Source organism: Lutjanus erythropterus, chromosome 14 (genome assembly GCF_056507025.1).
Source record: "Lutjanus erythropterus isolate fLutEry1 chromosome 14, fLutEry1.hap2, whole genome shotgun sequence".
Classification (NCBI taxonomy): Eukaryota; Metazoa; Chordata; class Actinopteri; order Lutjaniformes; family Lutjanidae; genus Lutjanus; species Lutjanus erythropterus.
In genome coordinates, this window is record NC_139330.1 from 14,464,960 (window position 1) to 14,492,654 (window position 27,695).

Genomic DNA, 27,695 nt, shown 5'->3' on the forward strand with positions numbered 1-27,695 from the left:
TTTTTCTGGGGAAAGGCATAAAACAAGTATCAGGAAACAAAGGTTGAATAATTTTATAGCTAACTATTCGTTAACCATGTGGTAAGTAGAATAGCCTTGTTATCTAGAGCTTAGAAGCCAAAGAGGTTTAACTGTGTCTGTGTACTGTGCTAATTTACAGAAGCAGCAGCAGTCTCTACTTGGCTGATTCAAAATAAGTTTAGCATCGTCGGTTCTTGAGCTAAAAAGGACCTAACTGGCTAAATTTGGTAGCAGTGGCTGACCTTGCTGGTGTAAGACCTGGGGCTTAAACACAACAGAAGGACGCTCACAGTGAGGCCTTAGAGCTGCAGCAGCAAATTACTGAATTTTTTTTTTCAGTTTTTGTTTGTTTGTTTCTTTTTTTTCCTTTCTCCCCAAAATTAAAATAAGTCTGAAAATACAAATCAAGATTAATTCAACATATTATCAGCAAAGACAAATCTTCTGATTTGTAAACAAAACAAAACATTTAATTTAAACAATACTGACAGAAGGCTACCCATAAATCCTTGTGCAAAGTTAGTTAGCTAACGTACAAAATTGGTACAGCAAATTAGTTAGCTACATATTACTGAAATATATTGGCCAATTAGTTGTATTATTATTCCAAGAGTAGAGTGACCTGCATGAGCCACAATGGATTATTTTGTAACTTCACAAGCAAGAGATTTTGACACACCCTGCAGCTCAGAAACCACTGGCAGAAGTAGAGAGGGTGAACATTAGCCGTGCTACAATTGCTGCTGTTTTAGCATCTGCCCTACTACATATACTGAATTTGATCAGTATACGGGGGCTCCTGCTCCATCTCCCTATCCATTAAGGGGCTCATGGTCTGAAAAGCATTGAATAACTCAAGAGAGAGCTTAAGAGAAGAAGAAGGTACCTGATTGGCTGAAGGATGGCTGTTGATAACACCACTGTCATGAAGTGACATGGAATAAAAAAATGATAGCATTAAATCAAATGTGTTATTATGAAATAAAACTTGACATGACATTAAAATTAATGATGAAATAACATTTTATAATAATCAATTTTGCTGATTTGCATCAAATTATTGCTTTGTTTGTGTATATTTTAATATATTCTGCACATTATTCAAATTATTATTTGTTTCATAATATTTTATTTATTTCATATTGAACGTTCTGGGGTTCTACACTCTTCTTTCAGGATACTTAAAGTTACAGGAAAGAAATAAAGCCAGTGTGTTGACTACCTTGCTGTAACAATGGTGATGATGGGAGGTGTAATATATTATACTGAAGGTTTATGTATACAGTTATGGTGTCAAAGTTTGAATCTTTTTTAATGACCAGCATTTAAAGATATTTCACGCTGTGATATCACCAGATAAGCTTTGGTACAGTGTGTCCTCTAATACATGAATAAGTATTATTTAGTACAGAGTTCATTTGTATGATTCTGCAGCTTAGTCTTTGAGCAGCAACCTCTCTCCAGGATTAAACAGGAATCAAATCAGGGTGTTTTCTCTACAATGCCTAATGCATCCTCCTTCACATTCATGAGCTCATTACACAAAAACTGCCTCATTAAATCACATTGTCCACCTGCTGAAGGATTATGATTAAGCCCATTACATACATTCAAATCTTTGGAAATATGCTTTCCACACTGCATTACGATAAGCACCTCTCTCTTTTCTATTTAGTTTGCCTTCACTCTGTTCAGACGGCAGATGTTACATACACCACCCAGCATGAATATGTCACTGAGATCCCAGCAGTGTATTCAAAAGAGATGAAAAGGACTGATATGTTACACAATACATAGCAACATGCTGTTTGCGACTGTAAAAACTTTTGTAGATCTAATTTGACAGGTGTCAGTATGTTTTATGATCAGCTCCGAGTAATATTTTTGCATAAGACCCGTCTGTTTCTCTCTCTCTCTCTTTTTTTTTCAGTTCACTTCAGGTATTCCTCTTGAAAATATCTGGTTGGTATAAAATTCTGCATTACTTAATGTCACGTTTCTTTTTCAAAAAAAAAAAAAGGATTCTGCAGCTTTTTCTATTTTTAAGCTTGTTTTTTGTTTGCTGTTTCTAGGTTCTGCAGCCGTATTTAATGACATCAGTATGTGAAACACAGGTCAGTCTTAAAACAATGTGGATCTTTGCCAGTTCTAAAATAAATGTGCTCAATATTAATGTCATATAGCTTGTGCTGCAAGCCATCAGCTGCACCTGATATCTGACAGCTTTGCTTATTTTCTCCAATACTCCGATGAGAAACATGCTCTGTGCTCATAGTTATTTTTAATAGTCAGCATAGAAAATAAATGTTTTATCACCACAAATTCTTTTCCCTCAACAATATCCATTTTGTGAAGATTTAAGCCTCATGTGCGCAGTAATCAGGCCAGGGTGACTTTGAAAATATAAATTTAATTGGGTCATGGATTTGTTTCATTGTCATTTAATTTGTTGTTTTAGCATAAATATAAACAACAAAATTAATAAGACCAAGAATAATCATATCTGTTTCTAATTTAGGAAAGCATTAATCAGTTAATAATACTGCAATCAAATGTAGCACAATGTATTTTAACCTGTTTAGACTGTATACTTTGCATAGACCCGAAGAGAAACAGGATTTATTGTAATCTTAATGCGAGCACACATAGCACTCCAAACTGCACTGCCCTGTGCTTATTTTAGACATTGCATAACAATGTTTCATAACCAAATATCTGAAAGCAGACAGGATGCTCATTATGTGATAAAATCATTTCAAATGCAAATTCTAAGCAGCCTGTGCAGCAACACTTTGATACCGCGATGTACAAGATATTAGATACAACTTTATCATCTCATAATCTGTCCGCTCCTTTAAGTCAAGTGTCTCTTTTGCCATGTTCATACACAGGAGAATACAGAGTTGATGCATGCAGGGCATTGTCCTCCATATGACAGTTTCATATTGTTTGCATGGTTTTATTTGTCTCTTCCTTGATATCAAGAATATTATTTAAGATATTTTTCAGACCTGAAAACTGCATTTTTCAAGAATTCTCAAGGATAAATAAAAAAAAACTTTATATGACATTGCTTCAAGAAAATCCTGGTAGTAGTGGAAACATGCTTTTGGTTTTAAATTGATTTTTGAGCCACACCGCTGGCAGAGAAAGAATAAACCTTCAAATAATAGAGGTCAGACTGCACTTGTTCTAGACAGCCATCACATTTATGGCAGAAAAATAGAACTCTTCCTTCGGGATACTTAAACTTATGAGAAAGAAATAAAGGCGATGATATGAAAGTCTCCCAATTTAAAAGACCATTAAATATTATGAGGACAGACTAATAAAGGTCACCCATAAACTCATGCTTTCTTTTCCTCAGCTGTCTTGCATAATATGCTAAAATTCAAAGAAAAAAAACTACTCACATACACAGCTGCTCTGGAAACCAAGTATTTGTGCTCTAAACTCCCATATAGTTTCTTTTTGCTAATGTAGCCCGTGAAAACATGCAATATAGTGCAGTGATGATGAAAGAGGGTTGACTTTGTCAAGAGGTCAGTAGCACAAACAACATTCAGCAAAACATGAATATTCATGTTAGTAAGTGTTGAAAGAGTTCTTTTTGGATGTGTCTTCTCATTCAAATGCTGTTCTGTCTTATCCAGTGTAGACCCCCTGCAGTCACACACATCACACACACACATGTATATATACAGTATATGTATATACAGTGTATGTATATAAATATATATGTATATATATATATATGCACATATGTATATAGATAGATAGATAGATAGATAGATAGATAGATAGATAGATAGTCAAAAAATACAGAACATGTGTGGACATAGTGTGGTGTGTGTTATTGTGTCTGACAGGTGTACTAACAGTCTCATTTCTCAAATGCTTGAACTGTGATATATCAGTAACACAGTGGTTGTCTCCATATTTTCCTAAATAATTAATCCTATCTAATATCACCCAAACAATAACTATCTAATACACTAAGCATCAACTGTTAGTTGTGGCGTTTACTAAAACACTATTCTTTGCCATTCTTACCTCAAGACTATATGGAAAAGGATTCTGTCTTTGAAACTGACATGGTTAACCTTTGGCTTTTCAGGACCATGGTCAGCTCAGGGTTCAACTGCAACCTTAAGTGAATGCAACGTCTGCAAATACCAACAAATACACGATGAAAATGAATGAAAATAACCGAAATAATGTTCAAATAAATTTGTCTGATATAGTGTTAGGAGAAAATTCAGTTAATGGTGGTTAAATAATGTCTGGCTTGCATGTCTATGAGCGCATAAAGTCACAAAACCTATGGAAATCAGTTAGTGGTAATTTTTTTTTATATTTTAGTTGAACTACAGCCACGTAGGATGCAATAATGTATCAAACATTATTGAGAAAAAAATGTAATGTTCATTTTTTTCTTTCTTTTCGTTTCCTCTTTTAACGTGCATTTTGATTGGCTCTCCCCGATGCTTCTAGCCAATCAGCCTCCGCCTGCTATGGAGGAAGGAATAAATTCAAGATGGCTCCTCATATAAAAACAGTCTTCTGGGTTGCTCTCAACGTGCAACAAAATAACTCTTTACATCTTATCAGGTTAAAATATTTATCCGCGAAGAGTTCTGAAGGGTAACTCGTGCTAAAGATTGATGTGCGTATAGTATTCGGCGATATTTTATGAGAGAAGATACCGAAGAGACAAGAGGGACAACTTTGAAGCCATGAATTGGTGGTGAACTCGCTCTCCTCGGTGGATAGAGTTGGGGTGGTCAGAAGCACACAGCCTGGGCCTCGGCTAGCTACCGGTAGCTGCTAACTAGCTAATGACTTCACCCACTGTTATCTGCCGCATTGGAAACGTTAAACAGCAGAGAGGGGAAAGTCTCAAATTGCTGGTTGCCTGTTGAATGTGGGGCTTGAAAAGCCATACAACAGTTGGCCATGGCTGTATCAAGGTAGGAATTGCTTCCGTCTAAGTGTACTCGTTTATATCTTTCCGATTTTCCTGAACAATTAGCTAGCTAACCGGCTAATACCTGCTAGCTTTAGATTTGGCAAAGAATGGCATGGCGACGACTGTTAGCCAGCAAGCTAACACAGTGTAACGTTATGGTGTAACTTTGTCACTATTCGTGGTACGGGTTTGCAGGCCGGATGAGCTCATAATAAGTCAGTTTTGGACCGATGTTTAATGCTGGCCCGAGATATCAGTTAACTAAACAATAATTTAATGTTGTTGAGTCTGCTGATGCTCTACCGTCAATCAACGTTAAAGGTTAACTACCGCTAACTAACGTTGTTGTGAAGTTGTGTAAGGAAAGCCAATTTGCAAACCCGAGATCTCATCATTGGTTGTCTGTGTTGAGTTATATTCAACCAGAACAACCAGAACAGGGACAGTGCGAAGTGACAGTTTTATTGTCGCATATTTAAACACGTAAGCTTGATTAATTTAAGTGTTTGCAGCCTGTCCTTGACGCTAAAGTCGTGGCAGTCGTTAACGTCACATTTAAAATGCACCACACATCTTTTGCAAACATTGTTTTGATGTGTATTTAGTTGGTGTTTTTCGTTGTGATTGTTATGATAATTCCACGTGGTGTCAGTGGTCCTCTTTTGCATAGCAAAGTCGACTCCTCTGCAGTTCAGCTTAAGTATTAGTAGTACCTGGTGTCACGCCCCGTACATCTCTCTAATCCACTACCCTACTTTATTAATAGACTGTTAATGATCTCAGTGAAAGACCAGGATCATTACAGGTTACCTTGGTGCAAAGCGAAATAATTGATAATCCATCAATGTGGTTTTTTTTTACATGTCTTGAGAGCATTTGCCTTAATAAATGATATTGTGAGACTACTTTTTAGGGTTCAGTGAAAAAAGAGGGGGTCCTTACACCCTAGAACATCAAATTAGAGAAGAGGAATCAGCATGTTGTTTGTTCACTGCTGTGGATGGTCAGTAATGTTTCTGTTGACCTTGAGTTTTTTTTTTGTTTTTCTTTTTGTTTTTTTTGGCAACCTGTCTTCAGACTTGATCGTTTGTTTATCCTGCTTGACACCGGGACAACACCTGTAACCAGGAAAGCAGCAGCCCAGCAGCTTGGAGAAGTAGTCAAACTCCACCCACATGAACTCAATAACCTCCTATCAAAGGTATGTTTGATAACTTTGTCCAAACATCTTATGGTGACCATGAATCTGGGCATATATTGTTGTATCTGCAGTCATATTTCTGAAATAGTAATAATATATAACAGTGTAAATCTTGCTGGCAGGTCAGTGAACTGTCTGCAGAATATGAGCACCTGGACTGAATTTTGTATGCGATTCTGACCTGGCAACTATTACCGATTTTACACCAAATTTACTGTGTATATGCAGGTTTTTAGAACATGGGTTAACCCCCTAAAAATAGGCAACTGACCCTTTCCCATTGTGAGTAGACCCGCTTGCTTTTGTCTTTTTTTTCTGATGTGCACAGAGACTGAGATCATGTCTGTGATAGAGAGCAGAGAGAAAGAGGTTTTTAAAAGTCGCTGTGTTCACTCTCAGCACTTTTGTAGCTTCCAAATCATGCTCTGTAGTTTGAAGTGTAGTGTCTCTTCCGTGTTGCTGTTTGTACTGTCAGATGTGTGCCTCTCTCATGTTTGCTTTCAGCTGTGGAGTCGTCAAGTTACAGCTGATGACATTTCCTAATTTTGCGGCTTCATAATAAAAGCTTTTATATAACCAAATAATGGGGGATTTTAATCTTGAAGAATTAATAGGAAGTAAAATGTTGATAAATTGTTCAGGAGCTTGACTTAAGACGAGCACTTCATCAATAAATTCACACCTTTAGGTGGGTGCAAACTCTGTGCTGGGCTGCAGCACTTTGTCAAACCAAGGAGCACATGTGTAAAGGGGGCAAAAAAAACTTAAATGCCTCAATGGGAAAGGGGCGAAAATGGCATGTGTAACTGCCAATCGTGTCTAGCGCAGAGTCATTTTACCTGGAAGTGAATGCCGATTGTACCCTTTCCCATTGAAGAAAAAAGCCAGATGTTGGCAGGTGTTAGTGGTTTTTTTTCTCATTTTAGAAGGGGCTTATAACAGGCCACCTTAATGTCTTGACACATAGCCAACACAAAACAGAACCTGTGCTCTTGCATTTTGTCTGTTTCACTTGTCTCATGCCTTCTCTTTATAGGTCAGAAAGTTTTAACTTTTATGTATAGTAAATTAAATCTATTTTCTGTCAATTGCAAGGTCTTGACCTACCTAAGGAGTCCTAACTGGGACACTCGTATAGCTGCAGGCCAAGCTGTAGAGGCCATTGTGAAGAATATTCCTGAGTGGGACCCAACCCCCAAGCCTAAAGAAGGTGAGAAGACATGTTCATTAAAATATTTCAGCACTGCCAAATTTAAGTGCTGTTAAGCTGAGGAGTGTGTATGCCACATCAAACACTGAATTTGCAATTGTTTTGGGGAAGTGAAGTCCACCTTTATTGAGCCTCTTCCCTTTAGCATCATTGTTTACATAAAGGCTCAGAACACTAATGTTTGCCTTGTGTTTAGTTACAATACATGACCTGTTTTACCTGGTAGTTAATCAGATGTTACAGGGAACTTACTTCCTTGGGCATACATTTATCTGCACAAATTTTTGAAACATCACCCTCATGTCTGGTACAGGGCTAGTTGTGTGCAGTCTGTTAGTGCAGAGAACTGAAAATGATAACCTCTATAGCAGGTCCTCACCCTCCCAGATATAGTATCATCTGACTTAAGTGCTCCTTTGACAAACTCGGTTCCATCCAAACTAACACTTAAAACTGTTAAAGTTCACTTTATACATTGAGACACCAAAACGGCTGGAAAATGATTAATCCTTTGTCCTCATTTTTGACAGTTAATAAAATAATGTGTTGGAGTAATCACATTAGTGTTGTAAGACCACTGTCTGCTAGACATAAGCCAATTACTCCACTTTGTCTCAGCAGGTGAAACCCTGTTCTGTAGCTTCAAACTCACCATGTTCACTTATTCTGGTTCAGTTTGGCCAAACGCATAATTTGATGTGACATGTTTTTGTTTCCGTTTGTCACTTGACTGTAGAATTATGAAATTGTGATTTAATCATTGCTTATAAATGTCATGTATTAACTAAGACTTGGACTGATATTTTTTCAGGCTGCTACTTGAGACCTTTGATAAATTGATACATTTTTTTTTTTTTATCACAAACTGACAACTTAAGTCATTAATATATCTTAATGACAGCACCTGTATTATGTGATCTACTGTATTGTTGTACAAAATGATTCACATAGTGAGCATCAGAAAGAAGGCTTCATATTATTTCTGTGAAGGCAAGTATCACTGTTTTGGAAAAGCTTACTTTTTTCCTGTTTGTACAAGAATGAAACCTCAGACTCATCTGTTGTGCAGTCAGTCGTCAAAAAAATCATTTTTCTTGGCTGGGAAAGAAAAGTTTGTCCTTGATGAAAGTGTAGACATGACCTCAGATTTATAAAGTAATTGGAGAGACTAATGTTAATGTTCAATCATGAGACTGTTTTCTGTTTCCTGTAGAGTCTTGTGAAGACTTGTCTCCAGAGGACTCCTCCTGTGACCGGTTGACTTTCTATCACTTCGACATCTCCCGCCTACTCAAACATGGGGCTTCTCTGCTGGGATCTGCTGGGGCAGAGTTTGAACTGCAGGATGACAAAACTGGTTTGTAGTGATTCTTTTTCTTTACAAAGTATTTTTACTTTGTGTTAATTGTTTATGTATTTCCTGTGGAAAGACGAGGTCTGACTCATTTGAACCATGTGTAAATGTATTCTTTATTGCTAGAATCACACAGTTGTATTATGAAAAATAGTTATTACTGAGACAAAAACCTAACTACCAATGTGGCTACTTGGTCATGAGTTTGAATACAATTTGAATAGTGAAAGCTGCTTATCCTTATCTTCGGATAGTCATTTGAATTTTGAACTTCTTGACCCTTCTTCCTGCATGCAGTTGTTAGGCCAGTTTTCTTCTTTGTGGTCTGATTTCACTTCTCATTCAATGTCCTGTGTACTGTGTAAGTTAGCTAAATTTAACAATTTGTAGGTGACTTTCAGAGCTATATATGATACTGTTCCTGTATTTATTTGTGGGCCCTGCATTTATCTTTTTTGCCTCCTTGCTGCATTACTCTTCAAAATGACACTGATGCACATAATCAGATCTCAGAAACACACATGGGCAGTGGTGGCCTAATGGTTTGAGAAGCTAGCTTGTGACCCAGAGGTTGCTGGTTCAGTTCCCCAACTGGCAGGATAAATCTGGGTGGGGAAAGTTAAAGAGTAGCCTTTGCCCTTCTCTCATTACCACCCTTAAGCAAATCCCTTTATCCCAACCGTTCAAGTAAAGCTGCTCAGAGGCCGGCAGATAAGACTGTGGTTATACTGGACAGCATCCAGTTGTCAGTGTGTAACTGTGAATGTGATGAGGCATTTCTCTCAGTAAAGTTTAAAAAAAGTATTCCTCACATAGATGCAGTGTTCTTGTTTACTTGGTAATCTAAAGTTTTCCCCTGACTTCCCGTCTTTTGTTGTCAGGTGAGATGGACCCAAAGGAACGTCTGGCCCGCCAGAGAAAGCTTCTTCAGAAGAAGTTGGGTCTGGATATGGGTGCTGCCATCGGCATGGACACAGATGAGTTGTTCAACGATGAAGACCTCGACTATACCTGCCAAACCAGTGGGCTTAGAGCCCATGGAAGTAAAGCCACAGCTGGATCCAGCTCCCGCAACCACATGGTTGGTCTCATTTAGCCTCTTAACTTAGCTCTTAGCTTTCAGCAGGCATTTGAGCATGCACTTTGTGTCCTTTGGTTTACCAAGGGTCTTACTACAAGTTGTAACCTTGAATGGAAGATAAAGTTGAAAAATAATTGAAGATAATCGGAAGTGTGAGGCAGAAGTGGGTACCTGTTGTCACCAGCTTAGTGTTGATCTATAGACTGGTACTGTACTTAAGGACAAATACAGACTTACTTGCCTGAGTTCAATGAGGTAAAGGAAGGCAGGCTATAACTTGTGCCACAATGACACAGGCTGTTGTTGTGGAGCTGTGCAGTGCTTAGTCACAAATATGACCCGTACCATGTCATGTTATCAAACACCATCTGGCTTTGAAGCAGAAAAGCTTGTTTGAACAGGATATCTGATTAGATAGTTTCATTAAATTCATACGAATTCAAGGGATGGTCAGGCTATTCTTTTCTCTCTCTCTATGTCTTTGCCTCCTATGAATCAAACTCTGGTGTTTTCTGCATTTCCAGTTTTAGTCTTGGATCATTCTGTCTGATCTTCATATCTTCCAGGCCTGTGTGCCTTATCTGTTTTGAGGTGCTGCACACATTTGAAGTTAGTAGAGGCCAGAGAATGTCAGTATGTGGAATATAGTATAATAGACACATTTTGTGTTTGATGGGAGTGTGGGGCTTCATTCACTGAGCCTGTTCCTGCAGAAATCCAACGCAATAAGCCTGACTTGTACAGGAGTAGGCAAGGAGAATGCACTATTACCTTACTACTACTACCTTTGGAGTACATTAGAAATACTTGAAGCACTGTGCAGCTCTTTTTGAGCCAGAGAATTAATCTGTTAAATGATTAATTTAGTAATCTGGTCCATACAGTTGATGATTTATGTGTTCAGTTAAATTTTAAAATGAATAATAAAGTCCGATGCTTTGTATTCAGCCCATTCAGGCAGCTGAGTTGATTGACTCAGAGTTCCGGCCAGGCATGAGCAGTCGTCAGAAGAATAAGGCTAAGAGGATGGCCAAACTAGTGGCCAAACAAAGATCCAGAGACATGGATCCAAATGAAAAAAGGTAAGATTATTATGTGTACTGCTGTTAATCCTGACCACGTAGAAATCAGTATAATGTCTCTGTAGCAAAATTATACACATTGAAGGGCGTTCTTTGCTTCATATACAGCTAAATGTGTATTTCTTTGAATCAACATGCTTTTTCATGGATTTGACTTGTTTTATCTTGACAGATCTTTTGCCTTTATATGCTAAATTTTCTTGTTTGTAATGACAAAATCATTCACTTTGTGCTCTCTCCAACTTTTAGCAACGACAGTTTTGAGGGTGAACCTGAAGAGAAACGAAGGAAAACCACCAATGTAGTTATTGACCAACCGGCAACAGATCATAAAGTCTTAATCGACAACGTCCCAGATAACTCCTGTCTTTTAGAGGAGGTAAGGAATTTATCAATCATTTCAATAAATCATTGAAGTCCTGAACCATTTAATTGCTATAAATGAGAATATAAAACCACTTCACATTGATTAATGATATAAATGAGTTGCTTTGTCTTTAGATACACGAGTGGCCCCTGGAGAGTTTCTGTGAGGAGCTCTGCAATGACCTCTTCAATCCTTCATGGGAGGTAAAAGGAAAACCTCTTTAAATGACATGACACTTAATTTAAGCATATTGTACACATTTGGAGTTGAGGGGTTCAGCTGAGTCAAAGGAACAATCTGTGATCCACTTGTAAACAGGGTAGCTGACACAAAAAAAAATAGATCTCAGGGACTGGAACCTTTATATAAACAAATGAATTCATATTGTATGTGGTTGTTTACAGGTTCGTCATGGTGCAGGCACAGGTCTTAGAGAAATCCTCAAGTCCCATGGTGCTGGAGGTGGGAAGCTGGTGGGAAGCACTGCAGAACAGGTATATCAGAAATTTGTCCTAGGGATTTTCTGACATTGCAGTGGGAAATAAACGTGAGACAAACTGCCTGCTGTCTTGATTCAGATGTTGCGGCAGCATCAGGAGTGGATAGAGGACTTGGTCATCCGGCTGCTCTGTGTCTTCGCTCTGGACCGCTTTGGAGATTTTGTATCTGATGAGGTAGGTTTTTGTGTTGTTTTTTTGGGGGTGGACATCTTAACAGAATGTCTGAGGATGCTAGAAAATACTGACTTTCTTTGGTGTGGTAAAGGAGACGTGTAGCAAATTATCCCGATTTACTTGAGTTGTATGAGTTGTATTTATTTTTGTACATTGAGTCTATGGTTGTCATTGTGTTGGAGGCGTTTTGTTTTATTTCCCCATGACATATTTGAGTAAGGCAGTGTTTTTTGGCATTTACACTTACCTCTCCTAAATATAACAATTGTGTGCCAACTACTCTGATGCATGGTACTACTTTAGATAAAGAGGCTTTATATTTTGTCCCACCTCATCACTGTGGCAACACTGTAGAAGAGCAGTGAGTTGAAAAATGGGTGTTTGTGTATTACATTTCCCGGTGAAACCTTTCCACCACTACTTGCCAAATCTTAGGTGTGCCAAATAAATATCAACCATTATAACAGATTACAACAACAACACAGTCTACAGCCTTAAAATTAAGTGTGTCCTTCCAAGCAACACATGGTGAATTTACTGATGAGTTCCTCCTCTCTGGCTAGAATTTTTTCCTGTGTTTTTTCACTTATTCTGCATCTCTTCCCCTTTGCCAGGTGGTAGCTCCTGTCAGGGAGACGTGTGCCCAGACACTCGGTGTGGCGCTTCGCCACATGAATGAAACTGGTGTTTCCATGACAGTAGACGTCCTGCTGAAGCTGTTAAAAGAAGACCAGTGGGAGGTTCGTCATGGAGGCCTGCTCGGGATCAAGTATGCCCTGGCTGTCCGACAGGTACCACCTGTTCTGCGTGTATAAGATGAGCTGTTAAATAAGCATAGCAGAGTTCTACAATGTATTCGATCAGCACCATATGTTCATGAATATAAAGTGTGGGAGTGGGGTATACTTAGACCCATACATCTATGCTGATCTTAACCTTTCTGTTCCGCTGTGTCTCAGGACCTGATCTCTGTTCTGCTGCCCCGGGTGCTCCCTGCCATCACTGTAGGTCTACAAGACCTAGATGATGATGTCAGGGCCGTTGCAGCCTCAGCACTCATCCCTGTGGTGGAAGGCTTGGTACAGCTCCTGCCCAATAAGGTCAGAGACGCAATAGCAGTGTCTTTTAACAGTATATCTTTGTTGAGTTAAAGTTTGCAAAGAAGTTTGTCACCTGAGGGCACATGGTCTGCAATTTAGAGGTCTTAATTTGGTTGTTAAGACACTAAATTCTGTGTCTGTCTTTCAGGTGCCCTTCATTGTGAACACACTTTGGGATGCTCTTTTGGATCTGGACGACCTCACTGCTTCCACCAACAGCATCATGACATTACTGTCCTCGCTGCTGACCTACCCGCAGGTCCGACAGTGCAGGTCAGTCTCAGGAAAGGTCACACGATAAATGTTAGCACCCCAAAATCATAATTATATGTTGTTGTTTTTAAATGATGGAGACAAAAGAGACACAATGCTGCCTGAATGTCTTACTTGATGACATTTTAAACAAATTTAGCTGGCCCCCAGCCGCAGTAAGTTTTCAAAAGACGAGGCAAAAAAGCAATGACAAGTACTTAGCTCATCTGTTATGATAAAGCTGAAGGTAAGCAAATTGGCTCCTCTGTACTCTGTGGTTGTGTGCTATGTGGAGTATCAGCGCTGTGCCAAGAGTTTGGCTGAACTTTATTTGAACTAGATTCACGTAAAAGCATACAACGCACACCCACCACTGAACTAACTTGCAAACACACAATTAGATGAGCTGGGACTCTTTTGGGCAAGGGTTAAGTCTATACGCTTGTAATAAGCTGTTATTTTGTGGAGTGTTTTGGAACTCCTGTATGGCCCTTTCCTGACTGTGTATTTATATTGACACACTTTCTTGTCCACTCTAGCATGCAGCAGTCATTAACAGTTCTGGTCCCTCGGGTCTGGCCATTCTTGAGACACACTATTTCATCAGTAAGACGGGCGGCACTGGAAACCCTTTTCACACTGCTGTCTAAAGCTGACCAGGTACATTTGACCTACATGTATTACATGAACATTCGATTGCTCTCAAAGTACTTGTCAATATTTGTACATGCAGGATTTAACGAAGTATCAGAAATACAATAATTTGCCATATTTTTATTCATAATTCAACAACACAAGTTTTTTACCAGTTTTTTTTTGTCCACAGCTTAAATGCATGCTAATGTGTTGCATGCCATAATTAGGCAGTGTTTTTATGTTTTTGTTTCGCAGAGCTGTGCAATGTGGATCAACCCCATCCTACAAGATATGCTCCGGCACATCTTTCAGTCCTGCATTCTGGAGAGCAATGAGGAAATCCTTGAACTGATCCAAAAGGTTTGTTGCATGACCACTTCATCTCATGAGTAAAGGTGCTTGGATAAGTCTCACTTATCTTTCTTTGTATGTTGGATTTTGCCTTGATTTCCTATGTGTCTCACTGTATGCAGGTGTGGATGGAGCTTTTGTCTCAGGCCCCCCAGCAGTACGTGGTAGCAGCCAGCTGTCCATGGATGGGCGCCTGGCTCTGTCTCATGATGCAGGCCTCACACATTCCCATAGACCTGAACATGCTGCTGGAAGTGAAGGCCCGCTCCAAGGTTGTGCACAATTCATTCGCTGAGGAACAAGAATTCTTATTTGGTTCTGTTCTTGGGCATGTAATGTATCTCCACAAATGAAAAGTGTTGCCTCATTCAAGGAACAATAGATTTTAGTTCATAGCAATTTTGAGTAAGTAATGAGTAATATTTTACATTTTTTAAGATTTTTGAAAACTAATCTCAGGTATTTTTTTTCTACATGAATAAACGGCTATACGTGTTATACACCATGCAACACATCTGATGTAACAAACTGCAAAATAGGTCGGTATGAGATTATACCGGGTGGTAGGGCTTTCTGTTTTAATTATTAAACAAATTTGTACAAATAATGCACAAAACCATGAACCTTGCTGAAGTTGCTAGGTGACAGACTAGCAGACAGGATGACGTTAACAGAAGATTCTTACAGCCATGACCTGTGTGTTTGAGCCAGAGGAGCTCAAACAACCTGAACAGTCTGGAGGAGGAAATAAAAATACAGCAGAGAAGTCCCATTCAGCCCAAAAAAAATAACTTGATAGCCAGCTTGCTTAATGAATTGGGACTAAATGGTTATGGACAGTGAATGGAAGTCGGGGGAAAAAAGCTTTATTTTGCATGCTCAAATGGACTTGATATATATTTCATGCACAGAGATGGATGTAATTCAGCAACGGCAACAAGCTGCTTGTTATGTTGTCTGACCAAAGCAACATTTATAATGTCAAATGAAATTTTTTGGGTTACTTTGTACTGTAACAATTAATGTTGTGTCGATGCAACAGGATAAGGCTGGTACAAAGGCACGTCAAGGGACCAATCAGGTGAAGGAAACGGTCCAGGAGTACATAGCAGGCGCAGAGACGGTGACAGATGATCAAGTGACAAGGGACTATGTAGTGGTTCGTGCTCGCCTCATGGCTGCCAAGTAAGTTTTGCTTGTTGCATTGGAAGGAAAACGTTACCAGTCCCGATCTTTAGATAAACTTGAGACTTTCACTCAAGAAATAAAGAAACCGTAGTGGTTAGATAAAATGTTGATGGAACGAAGATAAAGATGCTAACAGTTCTGACAGTGTTTCCCTGCTCTCTTTGTATCTCTGTAATCCAGATTGCTGGGGGCTCTGTGTAGGTGTATCTGTGACCCTCAGCTCAACGCTGCATCTCAGGAGATCCGACCAGCGGAGTCTTTAGGCCAGCTGTTGCTCTTCCACCTCAACTCCAAATCTGCCCTGCAGCGCATAGCTGTGGCTCTGGTGCTGTGTGAGTGGGCTGCACTGCAGAAGGTGAAAAGCTCAGACACATTTTGTTTATTGGGGAATCATTACAGATTGTACAGTTTTTGGATGTTGTGTGAGCGAAACAAAACGTAACAAGCATTCAGAGGCTGAATACATTTATTCACTTTTCCAATCTCTGTCTCTTCTTTTCAGGATTGTCAGGTGGTGTCATCCATGGTGCAGCCTCGAATTTTGGCCATTCTGTCGGAGCAGTTGTACTATGATGAGATTGCCATCCCCTTCACACGCATGCAGAATGAGTGTAAGCAGCTCATTGCACTGCTGGCTGATTGCAACATAGACCTGCAAGAACGTGTCAATTGTAGTGTCTTCACAATTGACCAAGCCAATGAACTGGTAGGTCCAGCCATACGAAGCTAAAATTCAATGCCTATTTCTTCTGATATTAGATATCATTATTATAGGTAGATAGCTAGCCAATGGTAAGTGAGAAAGCCATTGTTATGGATGCAGGTAGTCACATATACATTCTAAACACAGATACAGGCATGACAGTATGAACACTGATTTAACAGGAAGATAGGAAAGAATCATAGCTTGTAAAGTTAATGTTAATGTAGGACAGATGGTTAGGTAATTTTTCTGATATGAGGCCCCAGGTCGTTATTTCCAGGTCTTATTACCTATCTCGTTTTCAGCTTTTGAGGTCAAGTTCAGGAAGTTGAACTCTGTAACACATCGCTTGTGTAAGTATTCCAGTCAGTCACATTCTCCCCCCACTTGTTCCCTAGGTAACCACAATCTTTACAGAGACAACGGCAGGTCTGAATGTGAAGTCCAAACAGTGGCAGGCACTGGACAGTAAGCGACAGCAGGCTCAAGCGACAGTGATGGAGACCAGCACAGAATGGCAGCAGTTGCATCTCCGTGTCCACATGTTCACAGCCTGCGCTGTGATTAACCTGCAGGTGCTTCCTGACAAGCTCAACCCACTGGTCAGGCCTCTGATGGAGGCCATCAAGAGGGAGGAGAACACCCTGATCCAGGGCTATGCTGCTTCTTTTATAGCCAAGCTGCTGCAGCAGTGTGCTGCACGCTCACCATGCCCCAACCCCAAGATCATCAAGAACCTCTGTGCCTCAGCCTGTGTAGACTCCACAGCCACACCCTCATCAGCTTGTCCTGTCCCCCCTACACTGGAAAATGCCAAAGGTAAGAGTTTTGAAGCTTGAGCATATGTTTAGTTTTTCTGTGTTTGTAGAATTTAACATCACAACTTCAGTAATCATTTATCAACACTGAAGAAGAGTTTGCACACGATTGACTATATTTCTCTCTCCTTCTTTCTCATGCCATTAGGCAGTGGTTTAGAGAAAGATGGCATGCAACACATGGTCAATAAAACGCGAGGCATCATCACTCTGTACCGTCACCAAAGGGCAGCGTTTGCCATCACTAGTAAGAGGGGGCCAACCCCTAAAGCTCCAAAGACCCCCACCACAGAGCTTCCTCCTGGCAGCACCATCAGCACTGATAATGATGAGGTACAGAGCGCTAGTAAAGTACATTTTCCTCATATTTAGGTCATAATGGCAACAATTTATATTGACATTTCTTTATGTTTTTTTTTTATCATTAGAGCAAGAAACCATTTCTTATTCAGAGACGAGGGGCAGAGTTCTCTCTAACAACTGTTGCCAGGCACTTTGGAGCAGACCTCACCAAGTCTCTGCCATACCTGTGGGAGAACACAGTGGGACCTCTGAGAGCAGTGGTCACTGAAAAGCAACACATTGGTATGTTCATTGAAGTACTTTTCAGCTATTCAACCATGTTGATATGGCAATAAACAAGAATTTCTTAACTTATTCTTGGCAGCATAGCAACAGTCAACACTGTTTTAGTGTGTTTTAACAGGTCGAACACTTCGCCAGCAATAATTCTAATCTGCATGTAGATTTCTGGCCTTAAATTGACTCAAATACCACTAAATGTAGCATTATAGATGCAAATCAGTTTAAGCGCAACACCATATGAATCATCCCGAAGCAATTACAAATTCAAAGTATCTATTATCAGTTCTAAAAGGGTTGCATCATATTTGTATCTCAATTCATTTCACCAAGATATTTCACTCAGTAGCATCCCAGAATCAGGTTTCAGGAAGCCCAGGATGTACACATTCAGCATTCTGAATCACCGTGCGTCTCTTGTGTGTTCTAGATAGGCAGGCTCAGCTCGAGAGGGGAGACACGGCAGCTCAGGAACTGGTCAACTCTCTTCAAGTGCTGGAAGTCATGGCTGGAGCCATGTCTGCTGAACTCAAACCTTTGGTAAGACTGCCGCTCCACCAAGACTGTTCTACTGTACCTTATACCACCATTTCTAGAAGACTTACCATTGATTGAAATTTTAATGGCATGTGAAGACCTAACAATTAAGCGCTGATGTTGAACTGTTTCTTGGACTTTTAAAGGGTCTGTCCAGAGTAATGGAACTGCATTTAGCATGGAAGGAGGGAAGGAGGTGCCTCTTACCGCAACTATGATAATGCAAGCATTTCACTGAATGTGTCTCTTCTGTTGTTTTTCTTTTTTTCTCTCTAGCTACTGGAGCACCTACCCCATCTGTTCACGTGCCTGCAACATCCGTACACAGCGGTGCGTCACATGGCGGCACGCTGTGTGGGTGTGCTCAGTAAGATAGCCATGCTGGAGACCATGAACCTTTTCCTTGAGTGTGTTCTCCCCTGGTTAGCTGCTATTGAAGACTGCACCAAACAGGAGGGTGCCATCGAGGCTCTGGCTTGTATCCTTCTCACGCACATTGAGATTTACTTTTCTTCAAGGGACAGTGGATTATTTGAAGTTAGACTATGGATAAGTACCTCTTACAACCTAAGTAGAGACTTTATTGATATTTTTGAATTTATTTATTAATTTCAAACACATTACCTTGCTGTCAGCGAGCCTTTTCCAATGACAAACTGCTGATTATGTAAGCCAGACATTGCTCACTCCAAAGCAACCAGACTCTGTAATCAAAAACAGTAATTTTACCTTGCAGAATACATGTGTTGCATGCAACCCAACTTCGAACAATCCAAATATCCCTTTAATCTAGTACGGTATAAATGCATTTAGTAACACATATGCAGGAATGCAGTTTTAAAACAAACTGTAATAACAGTGTGACAATGTCATGTGTAAGTTGTTCAGCATTAAAGCATCGACTTTGTAGTTTTTGCTGTGTTATTTCTGTACAGTAGTGTCCTTGACTAACATCCCTCCAGGTGTCATGGAGCAGTTGGATGTGGACATTGTACCCTACATTGTGCTGCTCGTAGTACCAGTCCTGGGCCGTATGAGTGACCCCAGTGATAGCATTCGTTTCATGGCCACACAATGCTTTGCTACACTCATCCGCCTGTTACCACTAGAGGTAGGAGCACACGAATAGTGGGCTAACCTGTAATTTTGATGCAAAGTTATGAATCTCTCCAAAATGATTAGATAACCTGCTTGCTAGAACACTGATATCACAGTGGTTTTTTTTTCCTCCTGTCTACCAGGCAGGTATCCCAGACCCTCCAGCCATGTCTGCTGACCTGATCCGCCAGAAGGCCAGAGAACGCCATTTCCTGGAGCAACTGCTTGACGGCCGAAAACTGGAGAACTACAAGATCCCTGTGCCCATTAAGGCTGAACTCAGGAAGTACCAGCAGGTGTGTGTCAGGTCCACTGTGTCTCTGACACCTCCTCAAGCAGCTGATAAAGGGTGCCTAACCTGTGTTTTTACACAATTTAACAACCCCTTCAGCACTTCAGTGTTTTGTGCCTGAGCTGCCTCGTCACCTTGCGTCGGATCATTTTTCTGCCAGATTTAGGAATGATGTTTTGCTGTAAATACTACAGGCTAAAATGCTACTGGCTGTAAAAAACAGACACAAACAACAAATGGTTTTCTTGATGGGGTAGATTTAAAGCTGTTGAATTGAGAAGTGTTGTGTGCTGGCAGACCAGCCATCCATCTCTTTAATGGATCAGTGCAGAAATCCAGTTTAAAGGCTGCTACCACTCTTACTATTATTGGTCCTTAACCACTCAACCTTAACTGACTGAGGAAAAAATATCACTCTGAAACCAACTACACTTACAATGGATTGGCTGCTTTTATGTCTATTTTAGTGAGCAGATTTTTGTGTTAGTATTTTCAGTGTGGGCTTTTGTGTCATCTTGCAGGATGGAGTGAACTGGCTGTCCTTCCTAAACAAATACAAGCTACACGGGATCCTGTGTGATGACATGGGCCTCGGCAAGACGCTGCAGTCCATCTGCATTCTGGCAGGAGATCACTACCTCAGGTACTGAGTTCAATCGAGACTCTTGGTGTTATTGTTGTTTGACATTTAAATCTACCAAGTCAGCATACTGACTCACTTCCTCTTTCATTTAAAACAATATATTGTACCATTCAGAAACAAACTTCACTTTTATGATTATAACTTCACATCTGTATGACTTATAAAGAATGACTATAATTGAATAGTTAAATGGATGTACAAATATGTTATCGATTTTAGCAGTTGTTTATATGCTGGCTTATGTAATAGATGTCAGATATTAATACTCTATCATAATATAAGGCTTTAGGCTTACTCTTGTTCCTAATTTTTCTAAGGAAATGTAAACGGTTGGCAGTGCAGACAGAATCATATCTCTACATAATAGGAATGTGACAAAATATTAAATATCACTACACACAATGCCTTGTATTGGATTGTGGAGATTATATATCATGATATTACATGGTTAATTATTTTCTTTTATTATTTTTGTCTTATGTTGTAAAATAACCTGCTACTGCATTGTTTTGGTTTGGCAATGAATGCTTGAATTATATATTTAGAGTTGCAAAAGGCAATTCATGTTTAGTTCATTTTTGCACATGCATAGGTCATGGCTGGCAACTTTATTTTGTTAAATTAAAGAAGGAAGGGAGATGGACTTGAGTTAAAAGGAAAAATTATTTTTATATAAACAAAAAATGCTGCACACAGAGCACATGACATCCTTTTAAGCTGTCATTACTCTTTTTAAATATCTCAATAAATATCATTTTTTGGACTTTTATATTGTGGCATTACTCTACCTTGAGTTTTCGTTATTGTTTGTATTCCCAACACAGAAGAAACTAAATTCTTATCAGTCATCTACACATGAACTATTTTCTAAATGAAAAATACCATTGTCAGTCAACAAATGAAATGTCTTCATTTAGGTTAAGCCATAAATAAAAAGCTTACTGTTGGGATTATTATGTGAGACATAGTACAGGCTCATTGTAGTCATAAATGAAAAACATCTTAAACAGGATCTTTTCATATTCACTGTCAGACAGGCGAAACAGAGTTTCACAGTTACAATATAAACAGTAATTTGTCCCAGTTTCGATGCTCTTGTTTGCTCTCATTTTGATCCTCCTTTTAGAAAACTGTTTTTGTATTTGAAGTGCTGTGGAAGAACACTTGACTGAGCCTTCTGTCTGTTGTGTGTCTATTTAGGGCACAGGAATATGCCAAGACTAAGGCCGCAGACTGCAGCCCCATGCCCTCTCTAGTGGTGTGTCCTCCCACACTGACTGGACACTGGGTGGATGAAGTTGGCAAGTTCTGCACCAAAGAGTACCTCAACCCACTGCACTACACTGGGCCTCCCACAGAACGAATGCGGTAAAACTTAGTCAGATTTATTGTGAGGCGAAAAGCCTGTCAGCTTACAGAGAGTGATTTATATTCTTGTCCTAAAGGCTTACGATTTTATAAACCAAATAAGTACAGTGGAACAAAGCTGTTCAGCAGTTTTTAATGTTTGTTTGGTTCTATTATTATACGATAAATGAGAATATAGAGTTTTGCACGAACACACATTCCCTGTCCTATTTATATCCTCTTAACAAAATTAATGAACCTTAAACAAATGTTTCTTTTTCCAGGTTGCAACACCAAGTGAAAAAACACAATCTTATAGTAGCCTCATATGATGTTGTACGGAATGACATCGACTTTTTTAGGTGAGTATTATTCTCATATCTTTGTGTGTTGGACTTTAGCTGCTCAGTTTTTAGCTTTATGAACTTTTTTGGTCTTTTTACAGAAATATAAAATTTAACTACTGTATCCTTGATGAGGGTCATGTCATCAAGAACGGTAAAACCAAACTTTCCAAAGCCATTAAGCAGTTGGCTGCCAACTTCAGAGTCATCTTGTCAGGAACGCCCATTCAGGTGAGATATCATCTTGGCAATCAAATAGATTTAACTGCTGAAGTTATTCTCCTCTTCTTGTACATTTACTAGTCAGAGCATGAATATTTTCCCATTCTGTCCCTCCCCAGAACAATGTCCTGGAGCTCTGGTCATTGTTTGACTTCCTCATGCCGGGCTTCCTTGGAACAGAGCGCCAGTTTGCTGCTCGCTACGGTAAACCCATCCTGGCCAGTCGTGATGCCAAAAGTTCCTCACGGGAACAGGAAGCAGGTATGTCAGTTCTGTCTTTTTAACTTCTACCTGAATAGTACTGATCAGGAGAGATCAGGACAATAACATCGTTCACGTCGGTTTCTCCCTCCCAGGTGTCCTGGCGATGGAGGCCCTACATCGACAGGTGCTGCCCTTCCTACTGAGGAGGATGAAGGAGGATGTCCTCCAAGACCTTCCTCCTAAAATAATTCAGGACTACTACTGCAACCTGAGTCCTCTACAGGTACTTGACTCCCCATAACAATCTAATGAGCATTTCCAATGCCCACAGGCTAAAAGTTATTTTGTCACTACTATTCTGTCATACAGCATCAGCAGTTTTTTTCTCTTGCCATTGACTTATTATCTGGAATTTTTAGCTTGTGCAATAGTAATAGCAAAGAACAGCCAATTATATCATATGCCAGCTGAAGGCCTTATAATGTACTGTAAATGGGATGTTTGCTCATAACTCTAGGTGTTGAAATAATATGGCTGTTTTCCACAAGTGCTGCAACAAGATAATGGCTCAACCTCAGTCTAACAATCTGGTGTGCTGTCTCACTATCTGCAGGTTCAGCTATATGAAGACTTTGCAAAGTCTAGAGCCAAGGCTAGTGTGGAGGACAGCCTTTCTGCAGCCTCTACAGAAGTGGAGGAGAAGCCTAAACTGAAGGCCACAGGCCATGTCTTCCAGGTACTGATTGTTTTTCTCTCTCAAGTATTTATCTCAAGATATTTAGCATCAAGTGTGAACCTGTTCTACAACCATAGTTAAAAAAGTTTTTGTTTACAGTTCACATTATTCACCAAAACATTTTGTGTGTCTCTAGTGTGTCTAGTATGTTTTTTCTTCCTACAGCAAATATTTACAAAACTGATTTCCAAATCTTTGCATTGTTTAAATCCATGTTTACTTGCCAGGAGTCTTCTTCACTGCCTTCGTTGGCATATCTTTGAACATTAGCGCCACCTGTCGATCAATGTATCATGTCACATGAATGTCTATGATATCAAAATTTCATAGAGTGCACTGGTTTTGTATAAAACTTGTGAGTCACGGAGCAAAAGTGAAGTAGTTTTGAATCAAAGAATTATTTAATGCTTTGTGTATGCCTTTATATTTTGCAGTTGCAGCTCATTATGGCCATACAGTAATATTTCCCATATTTCTGCATCCCTCAGGCACTGCAGTACCTGCGGAAGCTGTGTAACCACCCGAGCTTGGTCTTGACCCCGCAGCATCCGGAGTACAAACGAATCACTGAGCAGCTGGCGGGTCAAAACTCGAGCCTGCGGGACATTCAGCACGCACCCAAACTCTCGGCTCTCAAACAGGTAGCGTGCCGCGAAGTCAAGTTTTATATCAGTTGCACCACATAACCTCTGCTTAGTTTGGTATATGTTTAATTTAATCTGTAAAGTTCACAAGATCATTATTATGCAGTTTAATAATAAAGGTTTCGTGAACATAATATGGTTGTATAAGAAAGGAGATAAACAAAGCACACATTTCCTGATAAAGAATTTTTTTGTTTTTTTCATGAAATGTTTTTAAATGCAACCCATGAATACTTGTTCTTGACCAATCGGACTGTTTGCCCATAAAGTCACTTAAGCTTTTTTTCACACTGTCTCATACTGTAGCTCTGATGTGTTTTCTGTTCTCCAGCTGCTGTTGGACTGTGGTCTTGGTGGTGGCGGAGGATCAGAAGGGGGCACTGAGGCAGTGGTGGCCCAGCATCGTGTGCTCATTTTCTGCCAGTTAAAGAGCATGCTAGATATTGTGGAGCACGACCTGCTGAAACCCAAACTGCCCTCTGTCACCTACCTGAGGTTGGACGGCAGCGTGCAGGCAGGCCTGCGCCACTCCATCGTTTCCAGGTCTTTTTTCTTTTTAATCAGCAAGTTTGAAATTTGGTTCGGAGTGCTGCCTGTCGGTGTGAATGTGAGCTGCCACCTAAGTCTAATTCTTCTCTCTGGCTTTCTTCTCTCTGAATCTCAGGTTTAACAATGACCCCTCCATCGATGTGCTGCTGCTGACCACCCATGTTGGTGGCCTGGGTCTGAATCTGACGGGTGCAGACACTGTGGTGTTTGTGGAACATGACTGGAACCCAATGAGGGACCTGCAGGCCATGGATCGTGCTCATAGAATAGGACAGGTACTGTTGTTAGATACATCAGTGGACACAGTAGACACTATGGACCGTATCCCAGTAACATTTAGATCATTTCGTAAATTAAATTCAAGATGCCTCTGCCTCTCCTACAGTAGGATGTAACTTTTTTCATCAGGGTTTCCTTGATGCATTATTAAATATGGCCTTTGAACAGCCTTGGATTGTGTGACAGTGCTGCTCTTGTCTGAAACCAGTGATGCAAAATGAACCCAGTGAAATTAAATTGGCAGGCAGACACAGTCCTACAATACACAACCAATACAGTCTATTAACATTTCTCATTGGTTTTGTGCAGAAACGGGTGGTGAACGTGTACAGGCTGATCACACGAGGCACGCTGGAGGAGAAGATCATGGGCCTGCAGAAATTCAAGATGAGCATTGCCAACACTGTCATCAGCCAAGACAACAGCAGCCTGCAGAGCATGGGCACAGACCAGCTCCTCAACCTCTTCACTCTAGACAAGGTGAGACCTCTCATGTGTTTCCATCATGGAGACGCAGAGAACAGACTGAGGAGGAGAAACATGTTAGTGGGGGCTACAAATTGCGATCTAAGCAATATTTGTTGTGACCTTCTGATCATTGTTACAACCATGGTAGTTAAGTGGTCACATCTTTACCCAGCCATAAAAGTATATACACACTGAATAAAATGGCTCACACAATAACTATGAAAACAATAATATAATATTACACCTGGTATAATGGAAACCCCTGTAATGTATGAGAAGACCCAAAATGAATGAATAACATCCCTTTTTGATCACTGTAAGTGGTTTTCACTGTATTAACGTGCAACACCTGGAAATCATTTCTGAAAAAACACATCACACTGCATTTTATGATCAGATCTCAGCCAGGTATAAATGCAATCAGTGGGCACAATTAGAGCTGCAGTGGTTAATTGCCAGTTATTCTAATAATCAATTAATTGGTTTGAGTAAATTTTAATGAAAAAAAAAGTCTGATTTCAGCTTCTTAAATGTGAATATTTCCTGTTTTCTTTACTCTTCTATGACAGTAAACTGAATTTCTTTGGGTTGTGGGCAAAACAAGACATTTGAGGATATCCTCTGGGCTTTGGGAAACAGCGATCGACATGTTTGACCATTTCCTGACATTTTATAGTCCAAACAACTAATTGGTTAATGGAGAAAATAATGAACAGATTAATTAATGATGAAAATAATGGTTAGTTGCAGCCTGAGACACAACCCTTAGAGCCAATTGGAAAAGTCACCTAACTCTGCCTCTTAATGGTTGCTTAAACAAGCCCAGCAAAGGCTACAAGTAGGAGCAGCAGCCCACCAGCCCTGCCCAGTGAATTAGCATATTGAGATCTGATAACTAAGGCCAGAATCAAGATAATAAGAGTTCTTATTAATGGAATTTGTAAATGTAAAGGCCTGAGGAATGGATGTCATTATCCAGATACAGATCACATGTTGATACCAGGTGAAAATGAGGCCATGATTACTCAGCTTATTATAACACTGTATAGCACTGCTTCACCTGAACCAAAGACTGTACATCTGATGTCAGACGACATTATAACACTTTTATTAAATATAACATTAAAGGTCAGAGCAATGGTGCAGCGTCAGGAATTCACATAGCTAACTAAATTGGCTGAGAGCTGAAACATCAGGAGTATAAACAGAGGTAGTGTTTGTACTATTCTTGTCTAACAGAATGTGTGTCATTTCTGGACTTCAGTCTGCTTTGAAAAGAAACATCAGACAAAAGCCTGCTAGCTTGCATTCCTGTCTATTCTCAACATACGCACCTCCTCTTGCAGGTTGTGCTACTATACCTGTGGAACATATGTCGTGTTTGGCTGAACTGTTCTGCATATGAATGTGTTTCAGGGCGAGAAAAGTGAGAAGGGTGAACAGTCGCCGTCAACCTCAGGGAAGGCCTCCATGAAGTCTGTGCTGGAGGGCCTGGGAGAGCTATGGGACCAGCAGCAGTACGACACAGAGTACAACCTGGATAACTTCATGCACTCCCTGCAGTAGCACTGTAATCACCCCCATGCGCACAGCCTCCATTCGCTGGCCAAGCAGGACCTGGTCAGACCTGAGGAGACGCCTACTGCTGCAATCATCTGCCCCACTCCCACACAAGATACTATAAGGAGTCGCTGATAGCTAATAGAGTACATGTCCCAAAGCAATAAGTAAAACAGCCCAAAGTAGAGCTGAATCTATTTTTTAGTGCTCTCAAATTGATAGGTACACTGCAACAATGTTGAAACATTTTCTTCTGATGTTTGCTAACATTGTCAGTCATCCCAGAATCCCTTGTTAAGAGCAAACCAAACCCTCAACAAAACTGCTGAGAGAACATAATGGTACGATGACGATGTACCATCTGCGACAAACATCTCCAGTGTTTGTTTACACCATCTACAGCCAGTAACAGTGGCAGCACCACTGTGTACAGCGGTGTTGCTGTAGCCTCTCAAGCATACAGTGTATCATAATTATAGTTCCAGCACCAGGTGCTACTTTTACAGCCCACTGCCCTCCTCCCATGTTGCATTGCCAGAGTATACAGTGTTAACTGCTTCAAACACCATTACCCAGTTGCAACTCCCTCCTATCTGCCCCACGACGACTCCCTCCTCCTCATCACAAGGTCTTAAAAGCACTGCGATACCCAGCCACACCTGTCGACGCCTCTCTGACTGATGAATACAAACGTGTTTTTGTACAACAAAGGGAAGCAGGGCGAGAGTGACAAGCTTGCTGGAGAAACCACAGGATGTCAACACGGCACACTGGCTTTTTATAGCACACTGGTGACTGCTGAGCTCAGGAGCCGTTTGTGCTACGACGAGGCGACTCCTGTCCTCCAGATGGCGACAGTTTCGACTCCTGCCCCAGGGAGAGTCTGTTCACATGGTCTGAGGCCATCAAGAGGCTTTGTGGAGACATGATAAGTCTGCATTGTGTCCAGCTCCTCCTAATGTGGTGTAATACTGAGCTGGGAGAGCACTGCACTTGAAGCAGCATTACAGAAACTGAACCATGGGGCCAAGCTGAAACTGGTACCTGAAACTCGCCACAAGTATTTTAAAAAAAATAATAGACTTGTACATATTTCTGTAATTGCTGCTTTTTGTTTATGATTGTGGAATTGTAATAAATTCTACAGACCTTTGAACTACATATCAATCTTTTTTTTTTCTCT

At 40.2% G+C, this 27,695-nt stretch overlaps 1 protein-coding gene across 1 annotated transcript; it reads left to right on the forward strand.

Moving 5' to 3' along the window:
- The first annotated feature begins 4,553 nt into the window (after positions 1-4,553).
- On the forward strand, positions 4,554-27,668 carry btaf1 (BTAF1 RNA polymerase II, B-TFIID transcription factor-associated). Its single transcript, XM_084735230.1, has 38 exons — positions 4,554-4,991; positions 6,068-6,191; positions 7,287-7,401; positions 8,615-8,758; positions 9,637-9,836; positions 10,785-10,918; positions 11,168-11,297; positions 11,420-11,488; positions 11,690-11,779; positions 11,864-11,959; positions 12,574-12,750; positions 12,919-13,059; positions 13,208-13,332; positions 13,851-13,971; positions 14,203-14,307; positions 14,421-14,570; positions 15,341-15,483; positions 15,667-15,841; positions 15,989-16,192; positions 16,588-17,008; positions 17,156-17,340; positions 17,436-17,592; positions 18,020-18,129; positions 18,403-18,604; positions 19,089-19,237; positions 19,368-19,520; positions 20,038-20,159; positions 21,360-21,527; positions 21,791-21,868; positions 21,952-22,081; positions 22,192-22,333; positions 22,429-22,559; positions 22,890-23,012; positions 23,501-23,653; positions 23,988-24,199; positions 24,321-24,480; positions 24,794-24,964; positions 26,369-27,668. Exons 1-38 carry the CDS (start codon positions 4,978-4,980, stop codon positions 26,516-26,518), a joined length of 5,574 nt encoding a protein of 1,857 aa, XP_084591356.1. The 5' UTR covers positions 4,554-4,977; the 3' UTR covers positions 26,519-27,668.
- Positions 27,669-27,695: the final 27 nt, after the last annotated feature.